Below are 23,655 nucleotides of genomic sequence, written 5' to 3'. Positions count from 1 at the left end.
ACAAGATAAGAAGGATTCGAATTCTAAAGTCACCTGCTGATCTCACCAGGGTCATGAGGAAGCCGGCCAATGGCCATGGGTGCAAATTTGCGGATGGGTATGACATCATCCACCATGATCATGGGTCCGATGGTGCCAGGGGGCCAGCTATCAATACTAAACACTGCCCTAACCTATCGGGGCACAGGTTCTGTCACCTCATCATGCACTCCGTGAAAGGTCAGCGGCGTTGCACTGCACGGCCTTCAATTTTGTAAGTAGCTATTTTGTTGCTAAGTCCCGAGCACATACGGATCTTCTGACCCAATGGATAGTCTAGAGTCCCTGGATCCGACACGCGCGGATACAGCTTCATCGTTTCATAATTTAAGCCTTAGACGCTGAACAAAAAAGCCTATCCGCACGATGGATGTCGATCCGGGGTCTTCGTATTAAGTTCTACTAGAACTATGATAGAAATGGCATTGGCGCGAGTGCAACTCCCTTGCATCTTCCCCGAGCCATTCTCGAGCGTCAGAAGTTCTTGCCATGGCTTTTGCAAGTTCAATCTCGCTGGATACCGCAGCCGTAATATCGACGGCGTTGGAAGCCATTTTATACGGTGAGCATCTCAGTCAGTTCGTCTGTCTGGTGACCACAAAGCTAGGATTTTTCAGGCTTTTCGGTCCTCATGTTTATCGGCACCATGTGGGCACTGACCTACAAAAATTCCATGCGAGATGTCAATCGCCCAGTCGCCGCTGCAGCCGTCCTGCTGTTGGTATTGAGTACCGCAGTTAGCCCCTCGCCTCTTTCATCCAATATCATCTGCTGAAACATTTCTCAAAGCACATAGTCTTGAGCATTATTCGGACTGAATACGGATTGGTGACCTATCGCAACACGTACCAAGATGATCCAGCGGTGTACTTTGCAGATGTTTCTCAAGAAACGTATGTGGTCAAGAATTCAATATACGTTCTACAAACTCTTGTTGGTGACGCGGTGGCAGTGGGTTAAATGTTTTATCGGCGAATTTAAAATTGCTATATAAATGCTTTCTGGTGGCAGATTTATCGTTGTTACGTCGTTTGGCAAGCTGCCTGGGTCATCATCCTACCAAGCATGCTATGGTGTGGCGTCGCAGGTTAGGTTACAATCATTCAGGAGTCGCATGCTCTAATGTTGCCTTGAAGTCACTGGTGCTCTTTCAGTCTACGGCGACTCACAAACCGGCAGTACCGGCATCATCTCTGCTAAAGTGAATATGGAATGCATGGGAGCATTCTGTGCCTTTACACTTGCAGCAAATTTGTCGAGTTCGGGTAAGCGCGCTTCTGCCCGACCATGGTGTCATATTCTCATGCCAACTTCCATTTTTCCAGGATTACTCGCGTATCGCATTTGGAAAATCGAGCGCAATGTCTCTACCTCTCGCGCTACAAAGGTCGTGACCACGAGTATAATGCGTGTAATTATGGATTCTGCTATCTTGTACACCATAGCACTCCTCTCTACAATAATTGGATCCTTCTGCTCGGGCAGTGGTCCGTTTCTTCTGATAGACATGGTGATTACACCAACACCACATGTTATAAAAATGGCTGATTTTCGATCGACTAGCTCACGCCAATCATCTCAATTGCCTTCTACATGGTAATCATTCGAATCGCAATCGGTAAAAAGACTCACAGTCAGGTCTTGACTGTCCGTGGGGGGACGACCAGTGAAACGGAACGAGGGAGCTTGCCACAATATTCTATGAAGCCTCTGCAGGTCCACATATCCCGCTCCACGCACACCGACAGTACTCGAGTGCACGGGATTTGGAGCCAGAGCCGACTATCGACAGGCAAGGAGTTTTTGGATGAGACATCTTGCGACGCATTGTCAGGCTGAACTCAATTACTGTTTCCACGGAAATTGTTTGGGTAGTGTTAGCGGCAACCTTCGGTCGGTCCGAAGCGTGTGATAGCGAAGGAGAATCACTGGGACGATGTATGACTTGAATTAGTCTTTGTACAATTACTATACGTCCTTCGCTTTCATGAACAATGGTAGCAATCGTAGTGCTAGCGGTGTAGATTAATGGTTGCCGTCAGTAAATTCAAGGAAGTACAGATGAAGAGCCAGAAACTAGTCCAGCGTCCAACATGTATTATCGTAGGGCGTAACATTGCAGCAGCGGAAGTAGCAGCGACGGGAAGTGTGGAAGATGATGTGAAAACAATGATATATAGTTGCGAAGATGAGTGGGCCTGAGCCTCTCCGATGGATTACTGCGTGACACTGGACTTGGCAGGCCGTGAGCTGCCTACAGTAGTCCAAGGTCAACGGATTATTCTTCCATTTGTCTCTGGTTGAAGCATTCCTCTGTATGGAATCAGAACTCGGAGAAGCATAAAAAAAAACATACGTATTTGCCCAGGACGTCGATTACTATTAGGTGTTCCTGCAACTTGATCACATTGAGATGATTTCGTACGTGTCAATACATCGAGTAATGCCTTGTCAAAGCATGTTGAGTTTACACAGATAAATAAAATGCCACGACAAGACATTTCAACTCATATTCAAGTTGGATCTGACAAAAAGGTCGTCGAGGCGAGCTTTTGTGACAATCGTAGAAACATCCATGTGTATGCGTTGCCAATGCAGCCAGTGGCTAGTATTTCTCCGTCTGTTGAAAACGACGCGCATGCAACTAATGTGTTACTAGCTGCAGCATGCTGGAGGGCTTGCAAGGATCCAGTCATTGAAAAATATTGCAATGGCAAGACAATGACACTACTGCTACAGTTAGTGGACGCATCCAACACAGCGACCTGCTCTCACTTGGCAAGTTGGTGGCATTCCATGTCCCAATCGACTAATCGGAAGGCCCGAGGCAAGTGCCTTCCGGCATCCGAGGTCCAAGCCAGGCAAATCCGACTGTCTTTACAGTGTGTTGCATATGGGGCTGCAGTATGTATGAGTTTACATACTGCAGTCTCATATGCAACACTATAATAAGCTTAGATATATTAGCGTGTTATCTATTTACGGGCCTAATTGTGTCAGAATAGCAAGCCTAGGAAAGCTCGCACTAATTATTCTAAGTTAGCTCGGAAGGGAGTTACGGGGGAATCAGTAAGGAACGTCGACAAAAGAATGTGGGTCAGCAGGAATAGATATATGTACGCTTACTTAGTCACCAAGCACGCACATCATGAACTAGCGCCATCAGTGATACTGTTCATGTATGGAACGCACACGTTCGGATCGTGGAACGCCGCAGGGTCCTGGGTCAAGAACCCGAGTTTCAACCCCTCAAGGTAAGACCTACATAGACAGCCGTCAGAACATTCGTAAAGCACCCTAGGATGCGTCATTACTAACCATTGCCTTGCAAGGGCATTCCCTGTTAGTGAGGCTTGATATTTCAGTTTTGAAGTTCCAGAACTGAAGTATTCTTCTTTGAGCAATGACTTGATCAGACACAATGGGACACGTACAATCCATCCAGCACCTTTACTGTAGGCCAACTTCTGTGCGTCAGCCCACTCGGAGAGGAACTCATCTGTGGCATTGAACTGTGTTGAAAGTCCCCACTCTCCGAACCAGAGCGGAGAGTCGCCGACCGCTGCGTCAGCCTGGATACGTCGAAGATCTTTACCAAAAATGAGTACGTCATTGCCGAACTAACGAAGAAGACGCACTGCAGATACTGGTCATGTAAGATTTTGGGTCAGCAGCCGCAACTCCCTGTAAGAATGTTAATGCGAAGCAAAAAGCTGCGTGCACACAACATACGCCAAACCTGTAAAGAGAAGATCAAGAAACCACAAGAACTTGATAGTCAGCTGCGCACTCACGAGTAATATAAATGGTTGTCATAAGCTTGGGGGCCATTCGCTACGTCAGCTGGGTTAGAAGGGTTGTCGTACTGCCAGTTCACATCTATGAAGCTATGGACGCCACATTATCAATGTATCCTAGCAAGGACCTGTGGTGGACTCACTTCGCCACCAATGAATCACGGGACCGTTTGAAGGGTGATGCTTCAAATATGGTTTGTAAACCGCACCCTGCTGCAATATCTAGTAAAATCGGAACGGCTTCTAAAAGTGCGGCTTGCACCTCCGCCGAGAATATGGTTGCTGAAGATGTCGCATTCAATGCAGCGGTGAAGTTGTTCGAGACGGACGCTGGTACCGAGAGCGATAAACTAGATGACGGCACAGATATTCCGAGTGTGAGCTCAACTGCACGCATTACCTGGACGAAGTTCTTTTGGACTGCATGAGGGTTCAGGAATAGTGAGGGCACAAATAAAAGAATGACGAGTAATACGTACAGGTGCCATAGTTAGGTGTAAGAGCCGCGTCCATAATGGGTTCATTGGCTGCCTCGATCGCAAAGACACTTCCAAAATTAGGGTCCAGGTGAGAAAGCGTAGTCATGACCGCTGTCCACACCAGTGCACGGTGGTAGTTGTATGGAGTCTGTGTGTAAGGATATTGTAGCTGTTGCTTTTAGCGGCTGCAAAATGGCTCACGTAGAATTGAACATCGGTAGTACAACTGGTAAAAATCAATCTCAGTAGAGAATAGATAGTAAACAAATAGGAACTCGCTTTCCAGTCCACATTTGGTCAGGTGATTGAACCCCGGGTGCCGCGTGATGATCCAGGATCGCTTGGATCCCAGCATCTTTCAGCCAGCCCAAGCCCCGGCGCTAGTTGCAAACGCTTGAGTATAACTAGAAAATTAAAGTACGGCAGAGCTTCTCACCAAATAATTAAGACCGCCCCGGGGGTATGATTCGTGCGACCTATCGACCAAAGCCTCCACAATCCAATATCCCAGCTATGAATGAACGTGTTGCGTAACACATGGAAGTTTGCACGGGATGAAAGGGGCAAAGCAGATCACACCATCGAACGTTAATTGGCCAAGTTCGCAGCACACCTTGGAATCAACTCACAGGAACCCTGACAGTATTAATACCAGCCGCCTTCAGTGTATTGACATCGCCCTGCGTAAACCAGGTGTCCCAGTGTTGAGCGAATTTAGTATCGACAGTGTCAGGATACGCCTTTGCAAACGATCTAGAACAAATTAAATTTCAAATACAAACAGTATGGAATTGGAACATACGACTCAGTTGAAATGCATGTCCAACAACTTTCAGTACATGACTGTCCACCCATGTCCAACCACTCTAAACGTGTTCAGTGAACGCGCATTCGCGAAGTTTGTTGGTTTATCACCTTGAGGAAGCATCCACGGCTCCAGGACTAACCTGCGCTACCACTTAATTTAAATAGTCAGTCGGAGGCGTAGAGTAACGCTTACCACGAACCCAAATTAACACCATAAATCTGAGGTGGTTGTTCAGCCCACGCACAGGCAAAAAGCGTGCTCGAGAGCACCAAACCTGCCAGGATATGTCTCATTGCACAGTTATTAGTCCGGGAGAGAGAATATGATTCGAGGTCCTGAGCAAGACATTTTGTCTTATATGCCATTACGTGACAATATATGCAGAGCACGGCATCCTCTATTTTCGTCGCTAGAAGCAAATATTACGACGTAAAGGTAACGCAATCAACGTAACGCACCCTAAAGGACTCATCGGTTCTCTGTGAAGCCAATGTAGTAAGTTAGAGCAGGCCATACAGTGGATGCGTAGAGAGTCGTCACCAGCTCGTTTGTAGTCGTAGCATCCTAGATTTTGGCGAAATTCAGTAGTCGCAATCACGGCAAGGACGAGTAGACGACCGCACACACAATATATCCGTGCCGGGTCAGTCTCGATTGGTGCTTTCCGCCACGCTTCATGTCCCACTGTTTCATTGCCATCAGATCCGCCCACTACTCGCCTGCCATCTTGACTCCAGCAGACAGACCACACAGTATTTGTGTGACCCGCCCATTTAGTAGTGATGACACTACTTCCATCGATATCCCACAACCTCGCTGTACCATCTTCACTCCCGCTAACAATTTTCTTCCCACCCGGAAAGAACTTCATGATGTGAACTGCAGTTTATCCATCTCGTCAGTCGTCCCTATCCGTTTCCCGCCCTCCAAGTTCCATAGTTACACCGAGTGTCACCCGAATAAGTGATAATTCGTTCTTCGCCTGGCAGGTGCATAATGCCCCGGACGACTTCAGTGCATCCGTCAAATTTCTGGCGGGTCGCCATCGCTGACGACTCTTCGAGTTCTACGTCCCAAGGATGGGGGAAGGTTAACCTTTACATTGCTCTTGGACACGCAGAGGTAAGTACCAAGAGGCCATAAATTTCCTAGTCACGTGACTGTCGAAGACCCCGAAGTGCCGACATGGGCGAGGATACGCGTTCGAGCACAAAGTGCACCGTTTTCGCGGCGGAAAATTCTGGGTATGTCGTAGGAACATGAGGTATACTGTGCCGTGCAAGGGATATTTTTACCCGGAAAATTCGAGTTTCTGCAGATGTAATGACGGCACAATGGACTACAAAATCATGACATTTCGTGCTTCTCGCATCCGGCGCTGGCTCCACCGCGAAACCCGCGAGTCCCGGGGAAAATCTTCATTTTACCTCGCTCTGGCAGGAGCTTAATTAGGTGGGTAGCCTATCCCAGAGCCGGACTCAATTTTTTCGTCTTCGCCGGGACACAGCCTTTCTCAGCAGCCGAAGTGAATTTTCTGCTTACCCGAGGCGTTTACAGCACGTGCCTTGCAGGTAGTGTATTGGCCCGTTCCCTGTACTACATGCCATCGTCGATGCTAAGTTTCTCGCTGGCTTGCTCTCCACTCATTAGCCTCCGCCCGTCGACACACACAGCGAGCGCGCGCTATCCGGGGTCTCTGCACAACACTGTCCCAGAACACGTGCTTAGTCATCCTCCCCGCCCCTGTCTTGTCGATGGTGTGTCTATGAACCACCGCATGACATGCGTCTGTCGGTCGAAAGATTCAAATGTTCGCCAAGTTCTTGATTAGATAAGTCATAATTGATCCCATATCGGTTTAAGATTCCGTCACCATCCTTTCATAACAGTATGTTATCCGTGTCCTCTTGTGCGTTGGTCGTCTATTCAAACTTACGTGCATCTTTCATTCATAATTACCGGAGTGCAGCAGGATGAAACTACATCTGGAGGCCGATGGTGCCAGTCTTGGTCTCATGTTATTGCTTCATCCGCTAGCTGATGTTTTGGTTGCGTCTCTTTCGCGGACGGCTGCCAGCACTCATATCAGACTCGTCCACCCCAGATTTCATCTCTAATCGCTGCACTCCTCACCATCATGATCGTATGATTCAGCACCAAAACTGTCTCATAGCTTGGTTTCTTCCAAGCGTGAATCGCTGGTAAGTGCGATATTCAAATGTAAGTTGAACTGCTCTACTCGTTTCATTATTTTTTAGGAATTGCCAAACGCGTTCTAGGGCGATGACGCACGATATCCTGTACAACGACCAAAGGATACTGGTTGGGTACCCGAAATTTTTCGACGTTCCACAGACCGTCCTATTACTTAGTATTTCTTCAAGTTTTCTTCCTGACCTCCAAGTATTTCGGTTCTCTGCACGTCTCCTCTCTGCATGTCAAAATTATACTAGTACATCTTCCATCGCATGAAAGCACACTTATCAACCATTTTTTCTCCTTATTCTGTCGCATCCAACCCAATCCCTATGATACGCCATTTGTTCCCTGCCCTTTGAGCTCGAAATTTGACCTGGCGCAGACAAAGAGGTGCAGGCATCAAGCTGCAGGAGCGTCATTCGACGACGCCACAAGTTCTGCAACTCCGTCCCAGTGCGCACAACCAGTACCATAGCAAAGGTGCATTACCCGCCGATCCGAGCACCGTCACATTGATAATCAGTAACCCAGGACGAGTAATGACCTAGCCGTGTAGCCAATGCTGTACATTGATGCGATATATCAGCGCTCAGACATCCATCAATGCTCTAGGCATTCAGGGGTTGACGTTCTCAAATGCAACAAACTACTTCTTGTTAGAACTTAACCTTACCACTTTCTTTGCACCTTGATTATAGCGAGGCAGAGGGTGGCGGTTACCAAGTACTGGGATTTATTGAATGGACGCGCTTGGAGGTATACAAACCCAGAGGGATTAATGGCTCAGATGGCAGAGACGAGTCACCCTATTTTTTCAACTTTTCTGTTGTCTGGTGATGGATTGTGACCTGGTCAAGAAAGCTTTGCGTATGATGCACATAGATAAGGTCACTGCCCGGAGCGATTTATCCTTACAGCTTCCATGGCACTGTGTAGGCTCCGATGTCCAAACCGAATATGTGCAGTACTAGTGGGCGTCACGTTAAGGCCTACCTTGCTATGATCTAATCTATATACATTCCTGTGTACCCGTCCGCGTCAACAAGGAAACAAGGGAACGATGGATGACGCAATCACATACATAATCTAGATGCTACAAACAACCTTCACGCAAGTAATCGCATATTAATATTAAATTCCAAATGCAAGGAATAATGATCTAATGTCATAATATGTATGACGACTCAGTCGTCGCTAAAAAGAATGTCAATGCTTTGTTAAAGACATATGTATAACAGTTCACACTCACTCTGACGGTTCCCTCCGTAAGAACAAATCTATGGCTGCAGAAAATGCAGCAAATGCCAATCCACCACCAAGAGCAGCTTTAGGTCCTGAATTTCGCGCAAGTACACCTCCGGCAACGAAGCCTGCAGCAATCGGATTTACCATGTCATTCTTCGCTCGGTACTGATAAAGGTGTGAGATTAGGCCAAGGAAAATAATTTAATGAAAACTTACGCCTTCGATCACACATTCTATTCCGGCAAACAATGCTCCTACTTTTCCAAAGCCCTTTCCGCTTTTCCACATCCCTCTACCCATTTCTTTGAAGATTTCACGGGCCTTCTGAGTGTTGTTCAGGCCAGCTTGCGTGGATTGCCGTAGCAAGGGATCCTCGTACGCAAACGATGAGGACATAAGAGAGAAGAATGCACCAATTCCGAGACCTGTAGAATTATCCTGATAATGAATTTTGGGTCATGACTTAGGCGCCTTCGAATATGGTGCACTTACCGCCGACGCCAGCAATAACTGTCTTTGCCGCACAAGATTCCATGCCCATGGTCATCAACCCTTGGTACTTTTTGGCTTCGAGTAACTGAGCACGGTCCTCCTCTGTCATTCCTGGAGGAAGGGGTTCCCTTCCTGCAGGAAACATTGGAGCGACCAGTGGGAAGCTCATGGTTGCTTGCGAATAAACCTTTTCTCTTGCCGAAGGACGACTCCGTATTTGAGGTTATTTAGCAAAAGTTTCGTTACATAAGCGCAAACGCTGTCAATCATCTCACAGATCATTTCGATCAGCGACTTGCCACTGTAAGGTAAGGATCAGGCACTTGAACGCATATGTGCGTATTTGTGCGCATTTCTTTAACTAGTAGTGTTAATTGCACTAATTGTATGGAATGCGAATTCGTCACATTTTGGGCCGAGCATACTGAGGGGAACCCACTGATCCTGCTGACATGAGGCCAGTTACAGAACAGATCAAGTTACTTCGATCTGAGCCGGGTCTTACAAAGTTTTTGCAGGCAGGGCCGTACTCGCTTGTGTTTTTCTTCGCCTTTATCAACATCCTTTCGCCGCCTGTTCGCTATACAACAGATCGTTGGTTATACAATGAGTGGGAGCGCAAGTAACAGCTCTTGCCTTCAGTTGCGTGGCATTCAAGATTCCCTTGACACATTTACAGAGAATAATTGTCGGTATGTCAAGTTCGACGTCGATAGCTTTTCCGACATTGCTTGTAAGGCAGTGGACGCGCGGAGTTGCACTGTAGTAGCAAATCGAGTGAAGGTGATGGAATTGGGTTTCACGACGTCTTTTTCATGCAGAGTTTTCTTCCCATCAGGATCTTATAACATGGCGTTTTCTCGACAATGAGATCCAGGTCATCGCGCGCATACCATGCCCTGTAGCTGGACCTTCCTATCTTACAACCGCCAGTGAGGTGGCAACCCTTGAGTTTGCTCGCGAGGTTCTCCAGCTGCCTGTCCCGCGCATTCTGACATGGGGTGGTGCTGAGAAAGGATTGATGAACTGCGTTGGCGTCAACTACACAAGGTATTATTGACTGACAGCACGCTGCTGTTTTACCCTACTTTCAACAAGTAGCCTTGCCACCCGTCATAGGTCCATCAGTTCAACGCCCGTTTGCATCCACTTGCCCTCGCTTTTTCACGTGAACCCCCGGATACACTTGATCCAGCAGAACAGGAGGAGTACCGCTTGCAACACCGGCTAGCGACACGATACGACGTGGAGTCATGACCTGGAGTCTTTTGTCCTTGTTCCTGTCATGAAACTCAGTTTGGAGCGCCAACTCTTGCATCAGGATACGCTTGCTCTGGGATTGTTACCGCAAGCTGTTCAGGGGGCATTCTATCGATGAAATCTTAACAAGACGCAGCTGGCTTTTGCACCAATTACAAACATTTTTTTTCAAAGCGGTGGACCCGCCGATCTTTATGGCTGTTGGAAGCTTTTGGAAACATAAAGAACGCTCAAAGCATTTGAAAACGCAGATTGTGTTCCAATGGCTGAGGATTTGCAGTTTCACCAGGATCAACCAACATTGATACTACGGTCGTACACTGTCTATCGCGAAGCGATTGAGCTTTCACTCAGGAGCTAAATTAGTTTGGAATCTTACCGAATTCCGAGTCTGTATATTGATTGTGTTGTGTTAGCTGAGTCACGTAATGCGTGAGGGTTGACATGCATCAGTGTCAATACTTACTATCGTAGAGTATTCGTTTTTTGTTTCGTTTTCATTAGTCCTACTCAAGATCCGCTCACTCGCTTATCATCTTGACTCCAGCAGAAAGACAGACGTCAGTGATTGTGTGCCCCCGGTCCACTTAACAATGACCCTGCCTGTGTCGATATCCCACAACCTCACTACCCGTTGTCCAGTCAAAGCCACCCATTTTCAAGTCGACAATTTACTTGTTCAAGCACGCAGAGATTTTTTTTAAATGTTTACTTTCCTCGTTTGAAGGGATATACATGAAGACATTACTCTATAATATACATAACAGAATAACATCAATTCAAATCTTTATCGCCGGGAAGATCGAATCCTGCGGCGTGAAGCAGGGTAGCAAACTGTAAAGTCATTAAGATAAAAATGATAGCGTGCTGAATAAACAGACGGACCTGAACTTTCGCAATCGAGCGAATTTGGCTGAGGTCGTAGCCGGGACGTTCGCTTAGATCACCTGCAGGAATATCAGCTATGGGGTAAGGATGAGAAAGATGCGAGGAACCGACCACTGTTATGGTACATGGGGTCCGCAACTAAGTAGACGCGAATTAGCACGTTGGAAAGTATGTGCGTCTAGGGCTTACTTGGGCCAGCACGCTCGAACACTTGCGTCGAGGCGTATCCTTGCTCATGGAAGGACTAGAGGAAAGCAACACGAATTGGCTTGCGTTTGCGCATGCATGAAATGATAGAACTGACTTGGTGGTCACTGCAACATGCGGCAGAGTAGCCCACAGTAAGCTCTGGGCTGTAGATGGCTGACATGTTGGAAACAAGTTGAGCCACTTCTGGAGTACCGATGCTGTGAAATGAGAGACATCGTCCCTGTCCATTGATTAGATCAGGTATAAAATGACGCACTACATGGGAAGTCCAAGCTGAGGAGGCTCGCCAGGGGCATGGTACCCAAGCATGTCAGCCTGGATCATTACAGTGATGTTTGCGTCCTTTCCACGCATCTCGCCTGCATGGAGTGGTCAGATCTTGGAAGCGCACAAACATGTGTTGACTCACGGGCGTAAGCCTTTGAACCGTACAGGCCCTGCTCCTCGCCTGCGAAAGCGATGAGCTCTACGTTGCTGCGGAAAGTGAGACCGGAGTGGCCAACGGCGCGTGCAATTCCGAGAAGGGCAATGGTGCCTGAGCCATCATCATTTCCTCCGGGAGCCTGATAAATATTTAGAATACGAAGACGGTGATAACGGATAGAGACGTTACCCTCTGTGAACCAAAGGAACCACGCGAATCGTAATGCCCAGAAATGAGGACAGTGGACGTTGTGTCCTCCGACGCAGGGTATTTGCTTATGGATTGTCTAAGCAAATACTACAAGAATGAATAGACTTCGCTTACCAAGCCACGTTCGGTGCGAATCCCGCCAGGAAAGTCTTAAGCTCGCAAGTTGCGCCCGTCTCCTCAAAACGTTCCTTGAGCCAATTAGCAGCGACAAGAGAGCCCTCTGCAAACGAGTGGCGGGAGATGATTCCGGACTTTCCATCCTCACCCGTGAGCCATCTGATGTCGTCACGCATCTGATTCAATGAGATGCTGTTTACGAGTGACGATACGACTGGATCGAAGCGAACGGTCTCGAGGAGGTTCTTGACATGCTCGATGGCAGGTTTGGGGACCGGGAGATACGACGCGGGTTGCTTGGGTAGAACGTATGGCTTCCAGTAGCGAGGGAGCAATGCTTCGATGCTGGGCGCTAGACTCGGTTCGATGGCTATGAGTCCATAGGATCCTCCCGCTGGCTGCAAATCCACCAAGTGAAGCTCTACTCCAGGCTCATCTGCAGAAGACAGCAAATGTTGATGAACAGGCAACTGTTGTCCGCCTCCCGCGGAGTATCCATCTTCTCCCAACCACCTAAAGAAACCTTGAACCTCCGCTTCGTACTCTGGAGTTACCAGGGAACTGTCGATAGCCGACTCTTGCAGCCATACAAGTTGACGTTCACCGTTGGCGACATATGGAAACAGAGAAGCCGATTGTGTTGATAAGCCTTTGATAGAGCTGGTGTCGAGGCAAGTGGGTGGGAGATGGAAAATGCTCCGCCCTCCGTATGTTCCATAGAAGTTGTCCGTTAAACAACCTGGCGTGGTCTCAACGGTAGCAATGTTCGGCGTATACGGAGTTACCAATAGTAATGCAGAGGCGACACCGGCAGCTGGGGAGAAGACCATGTTGAACTGCAGTCAACGAAGGGCACCGGAGCACTTGTGTCAGTTGATAAGCAAGTTGCGTGAGATCCGATGCCTCGGGAACGTGATACGACAATTTGAGGCACAAACTTCCAGGCCGGCTGTGAGCTTGAGTACCTCCCCAGAAGCGACCCAGAACGGAGAACCGTGATAAGGCCAACGGAAGCAATACACGTCCGCCAGATATAGTACGATATGTGACCGCGGAATGGCTGGGAGTCTCGCCTTCTTAGCTGCACGCGAGGTCGACATTGATGCCACGACACTCACTCACCATCTTGCGCCGTAGTAAGCTACCGGGGACAGGAACTTCATATCTGAAATTCGAATCACGATCCTGTGAACAATGGACTACATCAAAATATTACTACAAATATCACTACACATGTATGTGGGGTATACTAGTGCCTTGACACGGTGAGAAACAAATGGTTGGTTGGTTGAATGGTTGAACCTAGATCAAACAGGGTTATACAACTGAGACGGTGTTGTTGTTGTACAGCTAGGGGCCATTATGGCTAAAGCCAGATTAGGATGTTAGGGTCAGAGGGAAATGATATTGGTCGTGTGACTGGGAATCATCAACGATATGAGACCTCGTCGTCGTCTGAAGCAGCTGGATAGGAGAAAATAGCGTTGGTGGGAGAAAGCTTCATGAAGTGGGGAAGGTCTCGATCCAATTCTGATGGAGGGACGGCGAGGACCAAACGGAACGCATCCTTTCCATTGAGGTAAAATCGATACAGCCGTTTCTCGCGGATAAATCCCAAGGACTCGTAGAGGGAAAGAGCTGGCGCATTATCATATTCGGTTTCAAGAACGACCTAACTGGGCATTAGCAAAGGTGCGAAATATAGAACATGAATTACGCACCTCATCAACTCCATGTCGTCTCATGACCTCCACCGATCGTCTGACCAACGTGCTTGCTAGAATCGGTGGGTAAATACAGATGATTGGGTAGAAGCGCACGTGGTTACCGCGTACCTACACCACGTTTGCGCCAGCTCTTGCTAACACTGAGCATGGCGATGTAGCCTCTATTCGAGGCATGCTTGTGCATACTCTGCTTGCACACTATGACGCCTATCGGTTCCGACGATCCCGCAGGTATTGCCTGAAAGGGGACACGTCTGATTCATTTCAGGTGATGAAAGGAGGTCGTAACACGCACGAGAAAAGAAAGTTGTGGCCTGCACATAGTCAACGGTATAAGTTAGTGATTCGAATTCGCCAAGCGAAATAAATGACGAGACTTACCATTGATGGAGAAAATAGCGATATGTGTATATGACATACGGCTCACTGAGCTCACTCTGCACGAGCGCCATAATGTGTGGTAAATCAGATTCGCCTACATACTGTCTGTACAGTATTTCAGTCATTGTCTCAGATAAAGGTCAGGAGCAAGAGCGGAAACACGACTCATCCTCGAGGCGAGCACGCGACCGAAATTACAAAGTCCATGGCGGGGTCTCCGATGGACCTTCAATATTCCCACGCTTATACAACATCCAAATTCCAACGAAACGCTCGTCTAAAACAACTTGATCTGCGCTATGGAGTCCATATCGCGGTTCAGAAGCGTGCTTTTGACATGTCTCAGCTCTCGTGGACATGGAGAGCAAGAGCTTTTTGACGAACTCATGATGCACAAGCAGAGGCTGCTTGAGCTGTTTGAGGTAGGACAGAGCAGTCAGCAGGAACAACAAGAGCTGCGAAGTGGTGAGTGCTTTGCCAATCTGTATCAACGCGTAAAATTCAATGCGTATCTGCAGGACGGATCACGATCAATGGCAGGTCATTTGCCGTCAATGCGGATTTTGCTCAGCAGGCAATATTCCTTGCCCAGCAGCTCAAGTCCTCCGAGAAATACATCGCGAGTATACTGCATTCTGTCATGACCGAAAACCCAAATATCGGTCCAGTCGGTTGCATAGAAGCCACGGTCGTTGAATTTCATCAAAGACGACGTCATTTGGTCGACTGTCTGCGTTACATCTTTGAGGCTGCAGAGTTGGCTGAGTTGCCAGATGCACCGCGACTTTACAAACGGCTAGATGCTTTTGCTAGGCAGGATCTCGTTCTATCTGCGAAGGGACCAGGAGGAGAGGTGTCGCTGGCATTACGAATATTCAAAGAGTTGGAGAACTTGGGGAACACAGTTGCGCGGGCGCAACAAGCAAAACAATGCGCTGTGAGCAATACTGTAGCTCCTTCTGGTGAGTGCTGCTTCGTTGTGCTGTTGGTCTCTGATCAACCATTGTCAAAGGTGGTTCACCCACTCTGGGCTATGATATCCTCAGTGCACGCTGCGACTCACTCAAATACGAGAGACGATACCTTGCCACTGTCTACTTCCAGATTGCTCGTCTTGGATGTCTCACAGTCTCTGACATTCGCACTTCCCTCGATTGGCTATCTGTGAATCCAAACGACGCCATGACATTCTATGTCTTGACCGCTATTCTGGCTGCCTTTGATTTGGTGGACCCCTCGTCTGTCGGTGGCAAGAATCGCCAACGCCTAGCTACAGACAATGCAATGATAACATATATGAAGCAGAAGCTCTCCCGCAATACGGAGTGGAAGGACACAGGTTTAAAAGCAACTGTATTGCTAAAGTGGACTCTCCTCTTAACCGAGACTCGTCACCGCGACCCCTCTCTGGAGGCCAGGGAGGGTTTCAAAACTACAGAGCTGGAGACTCAGATTTGGAATGCGGTCCAGGGCGATGCCTTTACGTACCTCACCACAGCGCTTATCCAGTTGTCGAGGAGTTCACCAGCGACCTCATTCGCTGCCTTCATTGAGCTTATGCCCGAGCAGGAGCAACTAAGAGAACCGCCTCATGAAGACTTTAAGCTGGCCGTTCTGAATGCTTGCGACGCGCTGGTGCGCTCGGTGATTACATGTGCATCCTCGGAGCTACGCAAAATCAAACAACGTCAAGAGGATATCGTTCTCGCCAGTGCACGTCTATTCCGGTCGGTGACACATTCTGGACAAGACTCAGACTCTCAAGCAAATCCACGCAACGACATCGCCATGCTGTACTCGTTTATAGGTCTTCTATACTCCATACTTCCTCCCGAACGAGCTCTGCAGTTTTGGGGGGCTACACCACTCACTGAAACCCATCGTCTTACGTACCTGGAGATCGCGGAAACTAACGCAGGCAGGCTTCCTTCTTTCCTTCAGTGGGCAGTATGGTCCACACAGACTCGTGATGTTGTCATGACCACTGCGCTATACGACATGTTGTCTGGTTTAGCAAAAGGCCAACAATGCAGCGAGCTTGCATATAATTTCCTTGCTAGAGGTGGTGTAGAAGTCGTACCGGGAAGCAGCCTCGCAGCCAGCTCATCTCACTACAGTGCTGGTTCGGCTGTGTCCTGGACGCTCATATTCGCTCTGCTAGAATCTTGGGCAGTTTCCTCCTCCAGCCCCAAGCCCCACCCACCTCCGCAACAGAACTTAGGAACATCATTCAGTGGTTTCAGGTCATCTCATTTCGCCGAGTCTCAAGCTGCCTCCCAACAGCAGCAGCAGAAACAGATTGTAATAGGACCCAATGATGTTTTGCTTGCCCAATCATTCCTCCGCCTTCTATCTACGGTGGTTTCGTGCTCAGTCGCTGTCCGCCTCGCGGTCTCGGGAAACACGCACTTCAGGGCTATTCCAACGCTGGTCTCGCTGATACCTCTTGGGATACCCTTGGAGCTGAAGGGAGCAATTTTTGACGCCCTAGCAGCTTTTTGTGAACCTGGAGCGGGTGTTGCTGGAGTGGAGATATGCAGATCGGTATGGACGTTGATGGAGCGGCTAGAGGTTATAAACGTCCGTGCAAGTTCCTCCCGTATTGGCGGAGTGTTGCATCCCGTTAAGGGCGTTGAGGTGGAGTTGGACGAGGTTGAAGCTATTCACAAGCTCTATCCTGCTACGATTCCGTTTCTCAATCTCCTTGGCACCCTCATCCACACTCCCAAACGCCTTTCCTTGAAGGACCTCATCACAGATTCGGAGCCACTGAACACCATTCCTGATGCCCTTGGTCAACCATACCGTCTTCCTGGAATCGGACCTTACATATCCTTCGTCATCGACAATGTTTTCGCTAATATCCCCCGGAGAGAGTACAGGCGACCTTCAGATAGGTGGCAAATGAATGACTTGTGCTTATCCTTCGTCGAGCGAGTCCTTGCCAGCTACGATCTAGAGCTGTTGGTCTCGTCAGGTGAAGATGTCGTCTTGAAGCGAGAGGCCGTTGTCCCCCTCCTCGTTCATCCAGGATATGACATAATGCAGCGTCTCCTGACAAATTCACTGTTGCAAACCAGTATCTTGACGTACTATCGTCGATGGCGTAGAAGGCTTTGAGAAAGGTTTTGCTGATGAAGAACCGCATTTCAAGAATACGATCGTGCGCGTTTTGCGGATCGTCCACCGCGTTCTAGATATTCAGGATATCTTCCTTGACGTTCTCGTGCCGCTCCTCACGGAGTTTGATGGCTCACAGTTTGTCGGCGTCGCTCATGCTCGATCATATTATACAGCGTTTTGATCAAGCGTTGTCGTATGGCACACAGCATATTCCTGCGATTGCTGCGTATGTGGTGTACCCTGCATACCCCGAGCTTGTCCTTCTCGCTGTCAAGATTGTCACGCAACTGTCGTCGTCGGTCAACAACCTAACCACCCTCGTCGAGCGTAGCAATGACTCGGATCGTGTCCTCAGTGGCTTCAAGCAACTACTCAGCGTCGAGTCATTTGACGATGTGGATGCTAGTGAAACACAAGCTGAACAGGTGACCGGCGCTGGTGCTCCCGATAGAGAAGCACAAGAATCACTCGATCAAACGATACGACTTGCCATCCTTGAATTGCTCATCCAGAACACGCGATCAAACCGACCATATCCCACCATCGGCCATTTCCTGTTGTACGGTGGCTCAGAAAACGAGCATCAAATCCAAGATCCACACGCGCTGGGTGTGCACAGAACATGTGCTCACGTCATCTTTGATCTTGTCAACGCTGGCGTCCCCAGAGTGCACAGCAAAGGCAAAGAACGCGAACGTGAACGTCGACTGGCGCATCAGGTTGATCCATTGTTCATTTCTATCCCTGCTTTGGCAGAGCGCTGCTATCAGGTCATTCATCAACTCTGTGTGCATCCACGGACATCAGAGGCCACCATGCGGTACCTCCGCACGCGAGAAGACTTCTTCGCCCGCCATCTCGCAGCCATACCTTCCAAAGCCCCGGAAACGCATGAGGAGCCTGTCATCGAGGTCCTATATCATGATGGTTCTCGCGTTATCACCAGCGTATCAGCTCTGCGATCATTCATGGGCGTACGCTCTCGCATCTTAGATTTAGTATCGCTTGATCTCCACGTCCTGACCCGCAAAGGCCACCACAAGGGCGTTTTGGAGGTTTTGCAAATCATATTTGGCTCAGAGGCGATGGTTGGCGAGGATGTGCTCGAATGGGATGTGGATGCGTTGCAGCCGTTCCAGGAGATGGGCCAGTCGCATCTTCGGATCATCGAGTCCGTGCAGTCCCTCGGCTTTGATTGGTCAGACAGTTTAACCGTTCATCCTGTCGACCTGGAGCTCCTTGGTCAGTTGAACCTCCAGTCCTGCATCCGTGTGGATGGCACCGGGTGTGAAAGTCGTTGATAGATCTTCGCTATTGTCCCTGTTGACTCTCGCTCGACGTTCCCTCCACGCCCAAGGCCGAATCACCAATAGCGCGCACGCTGACAAATTGAACGCTGAGACCTCGTACGTCTTGGAGAGTTGTGCAATCGAGAATCATCGCCGTGAGGTTGCTTTTGCTGTTGCTACCGGATATGAAGCGTGGTGGAGGGTATTGGACATCACCCTTACGAAGTGCTTCCAGCGTCTGCCGCATGACAGGCGCGAGAACATGCTCTTTGACTTATTGCACGTTCTACCTACTGCAATTCGTTCCTCCGACATCCAGGAGCCTACCGCAGTTCTGCTTTCGGAAGCAGTGCTGTCTTGCATCACGAAGCTACGCGAAGATCGACGTCACCAAGTTATGCTACAATCCGCCGGCGGAGACACTGACGCAGGCTCTTTGCCTGCAGAGAGACTGTATGCGCTTCTTCGCAGCATCCTTGACTGCATCCTGGACAACAACCGTTCCGAATTGGTCCGTGGCAACCTATACGCCTCTTTGATCAATTACTTCCACCTTATTGGAGGAGTGACCAGAGATCTTCGGGAGATGCGTCACTGGAGGCGTTTGGGAAGCACTCGTTATCGATGTCAATGTCAATGTCGATGTCCCTCTCTGTTCTCTCTTCGCGTGATGATTTATCCCTAAATGATTCTCGATCCATGCGCGGGACGCCAAAGCCTGCGACGAATGCATCGGCGCTAGAGCTTGGTACGCTGGCTGCGTTGAAAAATGTGCTCGAGAGATTGGTCACGATCATATCTCGGGACGCAATCGATGGCACTGAAGTTTGGAAGACTGTCGCTTTCATGTTGTTGGACTCCCTCGCTCAGTTGTGCCGCTCGGACAAGTCCCGCATGCTCCTTACGTCTTTGGTTCGCTATGGGATTTTGTCGAACTTTGTCCAGGGACTGAAGGAAGCGGAGTCGCAAATGCAGTATGTGCTCAAACCAGACCCAGGTACGTGCGCAGTACACTTGTATTGCGAAGAGAACTAAAGAGAGTGGATGCAGACGATCTAAATCCTCTATATGTTTACGAGTCAAAGATGTCCTTCTTGATACGAATGGCACAAACGAGACCGGGAGCAGAACGGTTACTTGAAGCTCGAATTTTCCCGGTCTTGAGTCAATGCGAGTTTCTGGATACGAGACCAGAAGCGGATCAGTCATTTATGGGTATGTTTACCTTGTCTCCTTCGGAGGGGTTTCACGTGCTGAGTTGTTTTATAAAGACCAGGACTCTTTCTTGCCTTCGGCGATTCAGCGATATCACCAGCTGTTCATGCCGGCACTTCAGCTCGTTGCTGCGATGTTGACGACCTTGGGAGCTCAGCATGCTACTGCGAGTAGTCAGGTACGATTGATTTCTGACTTTTGTCTGGTGGATGTGCATTGACTTTGACTTGTCACCAGGCACTCGACTTTTTATCAAGCCATCGAGAAACGATCATCATTCTTCTCAAAAATGATTCTGAAGAGATTGGGTTGTCAATCGTTCAAGAAATCCACCTCGTGGTGTCGCTGAGCAGGAGCGTCCTGACGCTCGTTCCAAAATCTGAGCTGGTAAGCCGCCGTTCATGCATATGCTTCGCCACTGATGATCGATGTTCTAGATGTCGACGAATTCCGGGTTTGGTGGTATTCATGGCGCTGTATTAGGCCTTGCTGCGCGGTGCTTGGGAAACAGAAGCTGGAGTCAAGCGATCAAACCTCAGACGGACGCAGAGGTTTTGCGAGCTAGCGTCTTTGCATCCGGGCAGGGATCGACTAGTCAATTTGATCTGAGTTTGAGGCGCCAAGAACGGTTGCTCCTCAAGGCTATCGTGGAGTACCTTGGGACTGCGAGTGAATTCACTGGTTAGTTGGTTGATGTTTGGTTTGAGCGCTTGTCTGACCTTTTTCTTTTGATTGTAGAGCCTGAGATTACACTGGTGCTTTCTCCTGTCGTCACAGTTCCTCGACACGATGAACGGTCGTCTCGTTTCGTAGGTATGTAGTCAATTTCTCTATGTCACGCCTCGCCTGCTTATATGGCTTGGTGTAGCCACGATACCGACGGTCGGCGATGCTATTGAGGCGCTGAGTGGACTCTGCGACGATCTTTCAGAGACGTTGAAACAGATTGCTGACTTGTCTGCTGAACTATCTTCACGAGACCATATTCGAGTGGACAACATTCAAGACGTACGTCTCCGTGTCTTTCTCGAGGGTTGTTTGAGATTTGAACATTACATTTGCACAGATCGTCAGCGTGTCTGATCCCGCATTCCTCCAAGATCTAGACATTGCACAGAAAAGGTCGTTGATATTCAGAGAGTATGAGCGGTTTAGGAACGAGGCTCAAGATGAGGTTAAAAACATGCTCGGTGAGAATTGTCTCGAAATACTAATATTGCTGGGTAATACTCACGAACGCATACACAGGCACTACTGAGATGGTATTACTATTGCTCTGGCGTCATCTCGTGAGCTATGTGGAGCGCGACTTGTCGAGCGGCGCAACCTCGGCGCCGGTCATAAATATGAAGAGCACTCTCAAGCTTCTTCCACCCCCGGACTCTGATTCGTTCAAAGCGAATGCGGGCAAAAAACTGATTGGTGCTCTCGCGAGGTTATCAACGTTGGATTTGGTATGTTCGCTAGCTTGAACTCGTCTGACTTTTAATGATGGTGATGTTCCTGTCAGACGGTGGATACGCTGGGAAGTGAGTGGCAGTCATACCAAGGATATATTGAGATTATGTCGCGGAGGTTGAGAGACACGGTTGGGTTGCATGAGGCTCTGGAGTAGATCATTTGTTGTTGTCATTGTTTGTTGTTTTCAAAAGTACCCCACCGCGCCTATGATTGATTGATTGACGTCGTGGGAATGAATAAGGAGCAAGCACTAGATTTAGGTATTGTATGTGAGGATACAGTCGTGTTGATTGGGTTTTTGTCATCACTGTTGCTCAGAAAGGTAGCAGGCTTCCTGCTCCACGAAGAGCGATTTGTCCACCAAAGCGTAATGTCTGTGTACCTCCTGGGAAGTACGCCAAGACATAGGCTACTAGAGATACTACCTGGACGACACCTGCTAGTAGCGAACCCAAGTACGAGTGAACCTAATAGGAGTTATTGAAATGGAGTCTCAAGGTGAAGGACTGTAGACTCACGCTGATGGAGAAATAGAGGGTCAATCCCAAGCTTGAGAAATAGACGAGGGTGAATGGTAGTCGCTCTTTTGAAATTAAATGTTTTGCATGGTTTAATGGTCCTATGAGGACTGAGAAACTTGAATATGATAATCAGTTATGACCGCTCGGATCGACACGGAGTAGGCAGGACATACCCGAACATCACGAGCAAGCTCCCCAAACTGCGAGGGAGTTATCGACCGGAAGATGAAGAATGAAGGCCTATGCATACCTAAATGCCAAAGCAAATTTTGCGGGATTGAGGGCGATGAAAGGGAGGGTCATGAAAGCGACGAAGAAGCAGACTGCTGCGCCTAACAAGGATGCACCAAACCCGAGCAGTCTGGAGATTTGAGTCTGCGTTGAGAAGAGTGGTGGTATGAGTAAGTTTTAAACGCAGTACCTCTCCCAACGGGATAGAGCAAACCATGCCTCGTCTTCGTTGGAGCGTTCATCGGATCTGAGAGGGATATAGTCACCTGCTAGGGCGTTGTAGAAGCGGGAGAAATGGGTTTGATGATGGGAGTGGTTGCTGTGTTTGTTGAGAGTCGTCTGTGACGCCTCTTGCCCAGCGGAACTGAGAGAGATTTGATCTGAAGCTTTGTTCTGAAGATGAAGGCATGATGGTGTGCACAAGGAAAGAGTACTATACATGTGAAACGTGCTCGACGCCAAGTTGGGCAACTGCGCCTACTTACGTACTACTTCCGCGTTATAATTATGCGCTTACAGATCATTGCTTATATTCTCCAGAGTCCATGGTGACAATCAGGTGTGCATATTCGATATCGTAGAGTCAGATATCCTATACGCAAACCCGAGTATTAAATAATAGACGCCCTTCACATACGACTCAGATGTCACAGTAAATAGACGACGATGGTACAGAGATCAATCGATCACCAACATCAGCAAAACCCTAACCCTATGTGCAGCACTGCACAACGCTGCACAGCAATCACAGTGTCACAGCGAGGTCCCCCCATGTACAGCGCTGTACAGTGCTGCACACTACACAATTTCTCAATAAAACATAATTATTAGCACACCATCTTGTTATATACATGTTTATGACTACATCACACTCATTTTTACATAGAATCAATACTTGTGTGGTGCTGCAGAGCCTTTACAACAAAATCTATGTGACCTGTGACACGCTGTGTGGCTGTGGCGCTGTACCCAAATCAGGGTTTTGCTGATGAACGCCATTCCATCCCTCATCCACAGTCCTCGGCGAGCACTTCCTCATCGCTGCTACCCAATATCATTCTTCACCACCTCAATAGTTCCCTTTTCAGTCAGACAGGACTGATACCTCGCGCTCCCTCGTTCGCATTTGGGGCCGAGAACAGGTCCTTAGTGTCCCACTCGGTGCAGGGACATTCAAGCGCGGCGAAAAGTACGTGCCTTTGTTAGAGAGGAAGACACTCGATCACATAGATGTAGCCATCGTTAGCGAACAGGCAGGGTGAGCGAGTATAGGAAGCACAAGCAAGACGACACGTCAGAGCAGATGCTCGTGCATGTCGTTTAAGATGTGATCGCTGTCGGTTGGGCAGAGCGATTAGTAATTACATAGACATGATCGCCCAGGCTATCGATCACACAACAGTCCAAGAATTAGCCCGAGTTCCGTTTCTGCAATTCTACATGGAAGTAGGAGAATATACCAGATCTATCGCAGATGTCTGATTAATGATTGTCATATCGCTCACACAAATTCCCCGAAGTAAAATCAATTTGCGACAA

General features: G+C 48.6%; 7 protein-coding genes across 7 annotated transcripts; 2 read left to right on the top strand and 5 right to left on the bottom strand.

The window, feature by feature from the left end:
- Positions 1–43: 43 nt before the first annotated feature.
- Positions 44–2,105, top strand: BJ212DRAFT_1354117 (uncharacterized protein). The gene is made up of 8 exons (XM_041335616.1): positions 44–253; positions 315–601; positions 657–775; positions 829–990; positions 1,051–1,126; positions 1,176–1,304; positions 1,365–1,549; positions 1,603–2,105. The coding sequence occupies exons 2-8, from the start codon at positions 529–531 to the stop codon at positions 1,876–1,878; spliced, it is 1,020 nt and encodes a 339-aa protein (XP_041192995.1). The 5' UTR covers positions 44–253; positions 315–528; the 3' UTR covers positions 1,879–2,105.
- Positions 2,106–3,158: 1,053 nt separating this feature from the next.
- BJ212DRAFT_1354100 (glycoside hydrolase superfamily) lies at positions 3,159–5,641 on the bottom strand. The gene is made up of 16 exons (XM_041335615.1): positions 5,621–5,641; positions 5,316–5,449; positions 5,231–5,262; positions 5,118–5,181; positions 4,945–5,068; positions 4,752–4,826; positions 4,595–4,695; positions 4,517–4,541; positions 4,316–4,463; positions 3,980–4,256; positions 3,834–3,926; positions 3,772–3,778; positions 3,678–3,723; positions 3,470–3,628; positions 3,358–3,379; positions 3,159–3,300 (listed from the first exon to the last, which is right to left on the bottom strand). Exons 2-16 carry the CDS (start codon positions 5,414–5,416, stop codon positions 3,186–3,188), a joined length of 1,389 nt encoding a protein of 462 aa, XP_041192994.1. The 5' UTR covers positions 5,417–5,449; positions 5,621–5,641; the 3' UTR covers positions 3,159–3,185.
- Positions 5,642–8,160: 2,519 nt separating this feature from the next.
- BJ212DRAFT_1354088 (Tim17/Tim22/Tim23/Pmp24 family-domain-containing protein) lies at positions 8,161–9,259 on the bottom strand. The gene is made up of 4 exons (XM_041335614.1): positions 9,060–9,259; positions 8,784–8,992; positions 8,572–8,732; positions 8,161–8,516 (listed from the first exon to the last, which is right to left on the bottom strand). Exons 1-4 carry the CDS (start codon positions 9,226–9,228, stop codon positions 8,507–8,509), a joined length of 549 nt encoding a protein of 182 aa, XP_041192993.1. The 5' UTR covers positions 9,229–9,259; the 3' UTR covers positions 8,161–8,506.
- Positions 9,260–11,013: 1,754 nt separating this feature from the next.
- Positions 11,014–13,236, bottom strand: BJ212DRAFT_1354080 (uncharacterized protein). The gene is made up of 9 exons (XM_041335613.1): positions 12,166–13,236; positions 12,031–12,115; positions 11,827–11,980; positions 11,674–11,776; positions 11,512–11,614; positions 11,397–11,451; positions 11,319–11,345; positions 11,205–11,266; positions 11,014–11,153 (listed from the first exon to the last, which is right to left on the bottom strand). Exons 1-9 carry the CDS (start codon positions 12,996–12,998, stop codon positions 11,094–11,096), a joined length of 1,482 nt encoding a protein of 493 aa, XP_041192992.1. The 5' UTR covers positions 12,999–13,236; the 3' UTR covers positions 11,014–11,093.
- On the bottom strand, positions 13,237–14,529 carry BJ212DRAFT_1354069 (acyl-CoA N-acyltransferase). Its single transcript, XM_041335612.1, has 6 exons — positions 14,277–14,529; positions 14,191–14,209; positions 14,004–14,133; positions 13,890–13,945; positions 13,485–13,840; positions 13,237–13,434 (listed from the first exon to the last, which is right to left on the bottom strand). The coding sequence occupies exons 1-5, from the start codon at positions 14,399–14,401 to the stop codon at positions 13,598–13,600; spliced, it is 573 nt and encodes a 190-aa protein (XP_041192991.1). The 5' UTR covers positions 14,402–14,529; the 3' UTR covers positions 13,237–13,434; positions 13,485–13,597.
- A 46-nt stretch (positions 14,530–14,575) lies between these two features.
- BJ212DRAFT_1480768 (nucleoporin Nup186/Nup192/Nup205) lies at positions 14,576–21,518 on the top strand (the record flags this gene model as incomplete). Its single annotated transcript, XM_041340149.1, has 16 exons — positions 14,576–14,741; positions 14,795–15,238; positions 15,289–17,325; positions 17,387–17,538; positions 17,573–18,641; positions 18,694–19,199; positions 19,262–19,685; positions 19,739–19,903; positions 19,960–20,081; positions 20,141–20,290; positions 20,341–20,584; positions 20,642–20,716; positions 20,772–20,911; positions 20,970–21,093; positions 21,152–21,357; positions 21,414–21,518. The coding sequence occupies 16 exons, from the start codon at positions 14,576–14,578 to the stop codon at positions 21,516–21,518; spliced, it is 6,129 nt and encodes a 2,042-aa protein (XP_041192990.1).
- Positions 21,519–21,526: 8 nt separating this feature from the next.
- Positions 21,527–22,589, bottom strand: BJ212DRAFT_184847 (SFT2-domain-containing protein). The gene is made up of 5 exons (XM_041342581.1): positions 22,307–22,589; positions 22,136–22,246; positions 22,059–22,085; positions 21,883–22,000; positions 21,527–21,831 (listed from the first exon to the last, which is right to left on the bottom strand). Exons 1-5 carry the CDS (start codon positions 22,555–22,557, stop codon positions 21,679–21,681), a joined length of 660 nt encoding a protein of 219 aa, XP_041192989.1. The 5' UTR covers positions 22,558–22,589; the 3' UTR covers positions 21,527–21,678.
- Positions 22,590–23,655: the final 1,066 nt, after the last annotated feature.

Source organism: Suillus subaureus (assembly GCF_016647635.1).
Source record: "Suillus subaureus strain MN1 chromosome Unknown BJ212scaffold_16, whole genome shotgun sequence".
Taxonomy (NCBI): domain Eukaryota; kingdom Fungi; phylum Basidiomycota; class Agaricomycetes; order Boletales; family Suillaceae; genus Suillus; species Suillus subaureus.
Note: the sequence above shows the minus strand (reverse complement) of the source record. Positions and strands in the feature narration are given on the sequence as shown.

Coding starts and splice junctions, on each gene's coding strand:
- BJ212DRAFT_1354069 (XM_041335612.1), bottom strand. CDS start 14,401: ATGACTGAAATACTGTACAGACAGTATGTAGGCGAATCTGATTTACCA. Junction 13,946..14,003: donor CTGGCGCAAACGTGGTGTAG/GTACGCGGTAAC, acceptor CACCGATTCTAG/CAAGCACGTTGGTCAGACGA. Junction 13,841..13,889: donor GACGACATGGAGTTGATGAG/GTGCGTAATTCA, acceptor ATGCCCAGTTAG/GTCGTTCTTGAAACCGAATA.
- BJ212DRAFT_1354100 (XM_041335615.1), bottom strand. CDS start 5,416: ATGAGACATATCCTGGCAGGTTTGGTGCTCTCGAGCACGCTTTTTGCC. Junction 5,263..5,315: donor GGTGTTAATTTGGGTTCGTG/GTAAGCGTTACT, acceptor GTGGTAGCGCAG/GTTAGTCCTGGAGCCGTGGA. Junction 3,629..3,677: donor TTACATGACCAGTATCTGCA/GTGCGTCTTCTT, acceptor TTTTTGGTAAAG/ATCTTCGACGTATCCAGGCT.
- BJ212DRAFT_1354080 (XM_041335613.1), bottom strand. CDS start 12,998: ATGGTCTTCTCCCCAGCTGCCGGTGTCGCCTCTGCATTACTATTGGTA. Junction 12,116..12,165: donor TTCGCACCGAACGTGGCTTG/GTAAGCGAAGTC, acceptor ACAATCCATAAG/CAAATACCCTGCGTCGGAGG. Junction 11,981..12,030: donor GTTCCTTTGGTTCACAGAGG/GTAACGTCTCTA, acceptor AATATTTATCAG/GCTCCCGGAGGAAATGATGA.
- BJ212DRAFT_1354117 (XM_041335616.1), top strand. CDS start 529: ATGGCTTTTGCAAGTTCAATCTCGCTGGATACCGCAGCCGTAATATCG. Junction 602..656: donor GTTGGAAGCCATTTTATACG/GTGAGCATCTCA, acceptor AGGATTTTTCAG/GCTTTTCGGTCCTCATGTTT. Junction 1,127..1,175: donor GCTATGGTGTGGCGTCGCAG/GTTAGGTTACAA, acceptor GTTGCCTTGAAG/TCACTGGTGCTCTTTCAGTC.
- BJ212DRAFT_1354088 (XM_041335614.1), bottom strand. CDS start 9,228: ATGAGCTTCCCACTGGTCGCTCCAATGTTTCCTGCAGGAAGGGAACCC. Junction 8,993..9,059: donor AGTTATTGCTGGCGTCGGCG/GTAAGTGCACCA, acceptor ATAATTCTACAG/GTCTCGGAATTGGTGCATTC. Junction 8,733..8,783: donor TAGAATGTGTGATCGAAGGC/GTAAGTTTTCAT, acceptor CACCTTTATCAG/TACCGAGCGAAGAATGACAT.
- BJ212DRAFT_184847 (XM_041342581.1), bottom strand. CDS start 22,557: ATGTATAGTACTCTTTCCTTGTGCACACCATCATGCCTTCATCTTCAG. Junction 22,247..22,306: donor GCTCTATCCCGTTGGGAGAG/GTACTGCGTTTA, acceptor TCAAATCTCCAG/ACTGCTCGGGTTTGGTGCAT. Junction 22,086..22,135: donor AAATTTGCTTTGGCATTTAG/GTATGCATAGGC, acceptor ACTCCCTCGCAG/TTTGGGGAGCTTGCTCGTGA.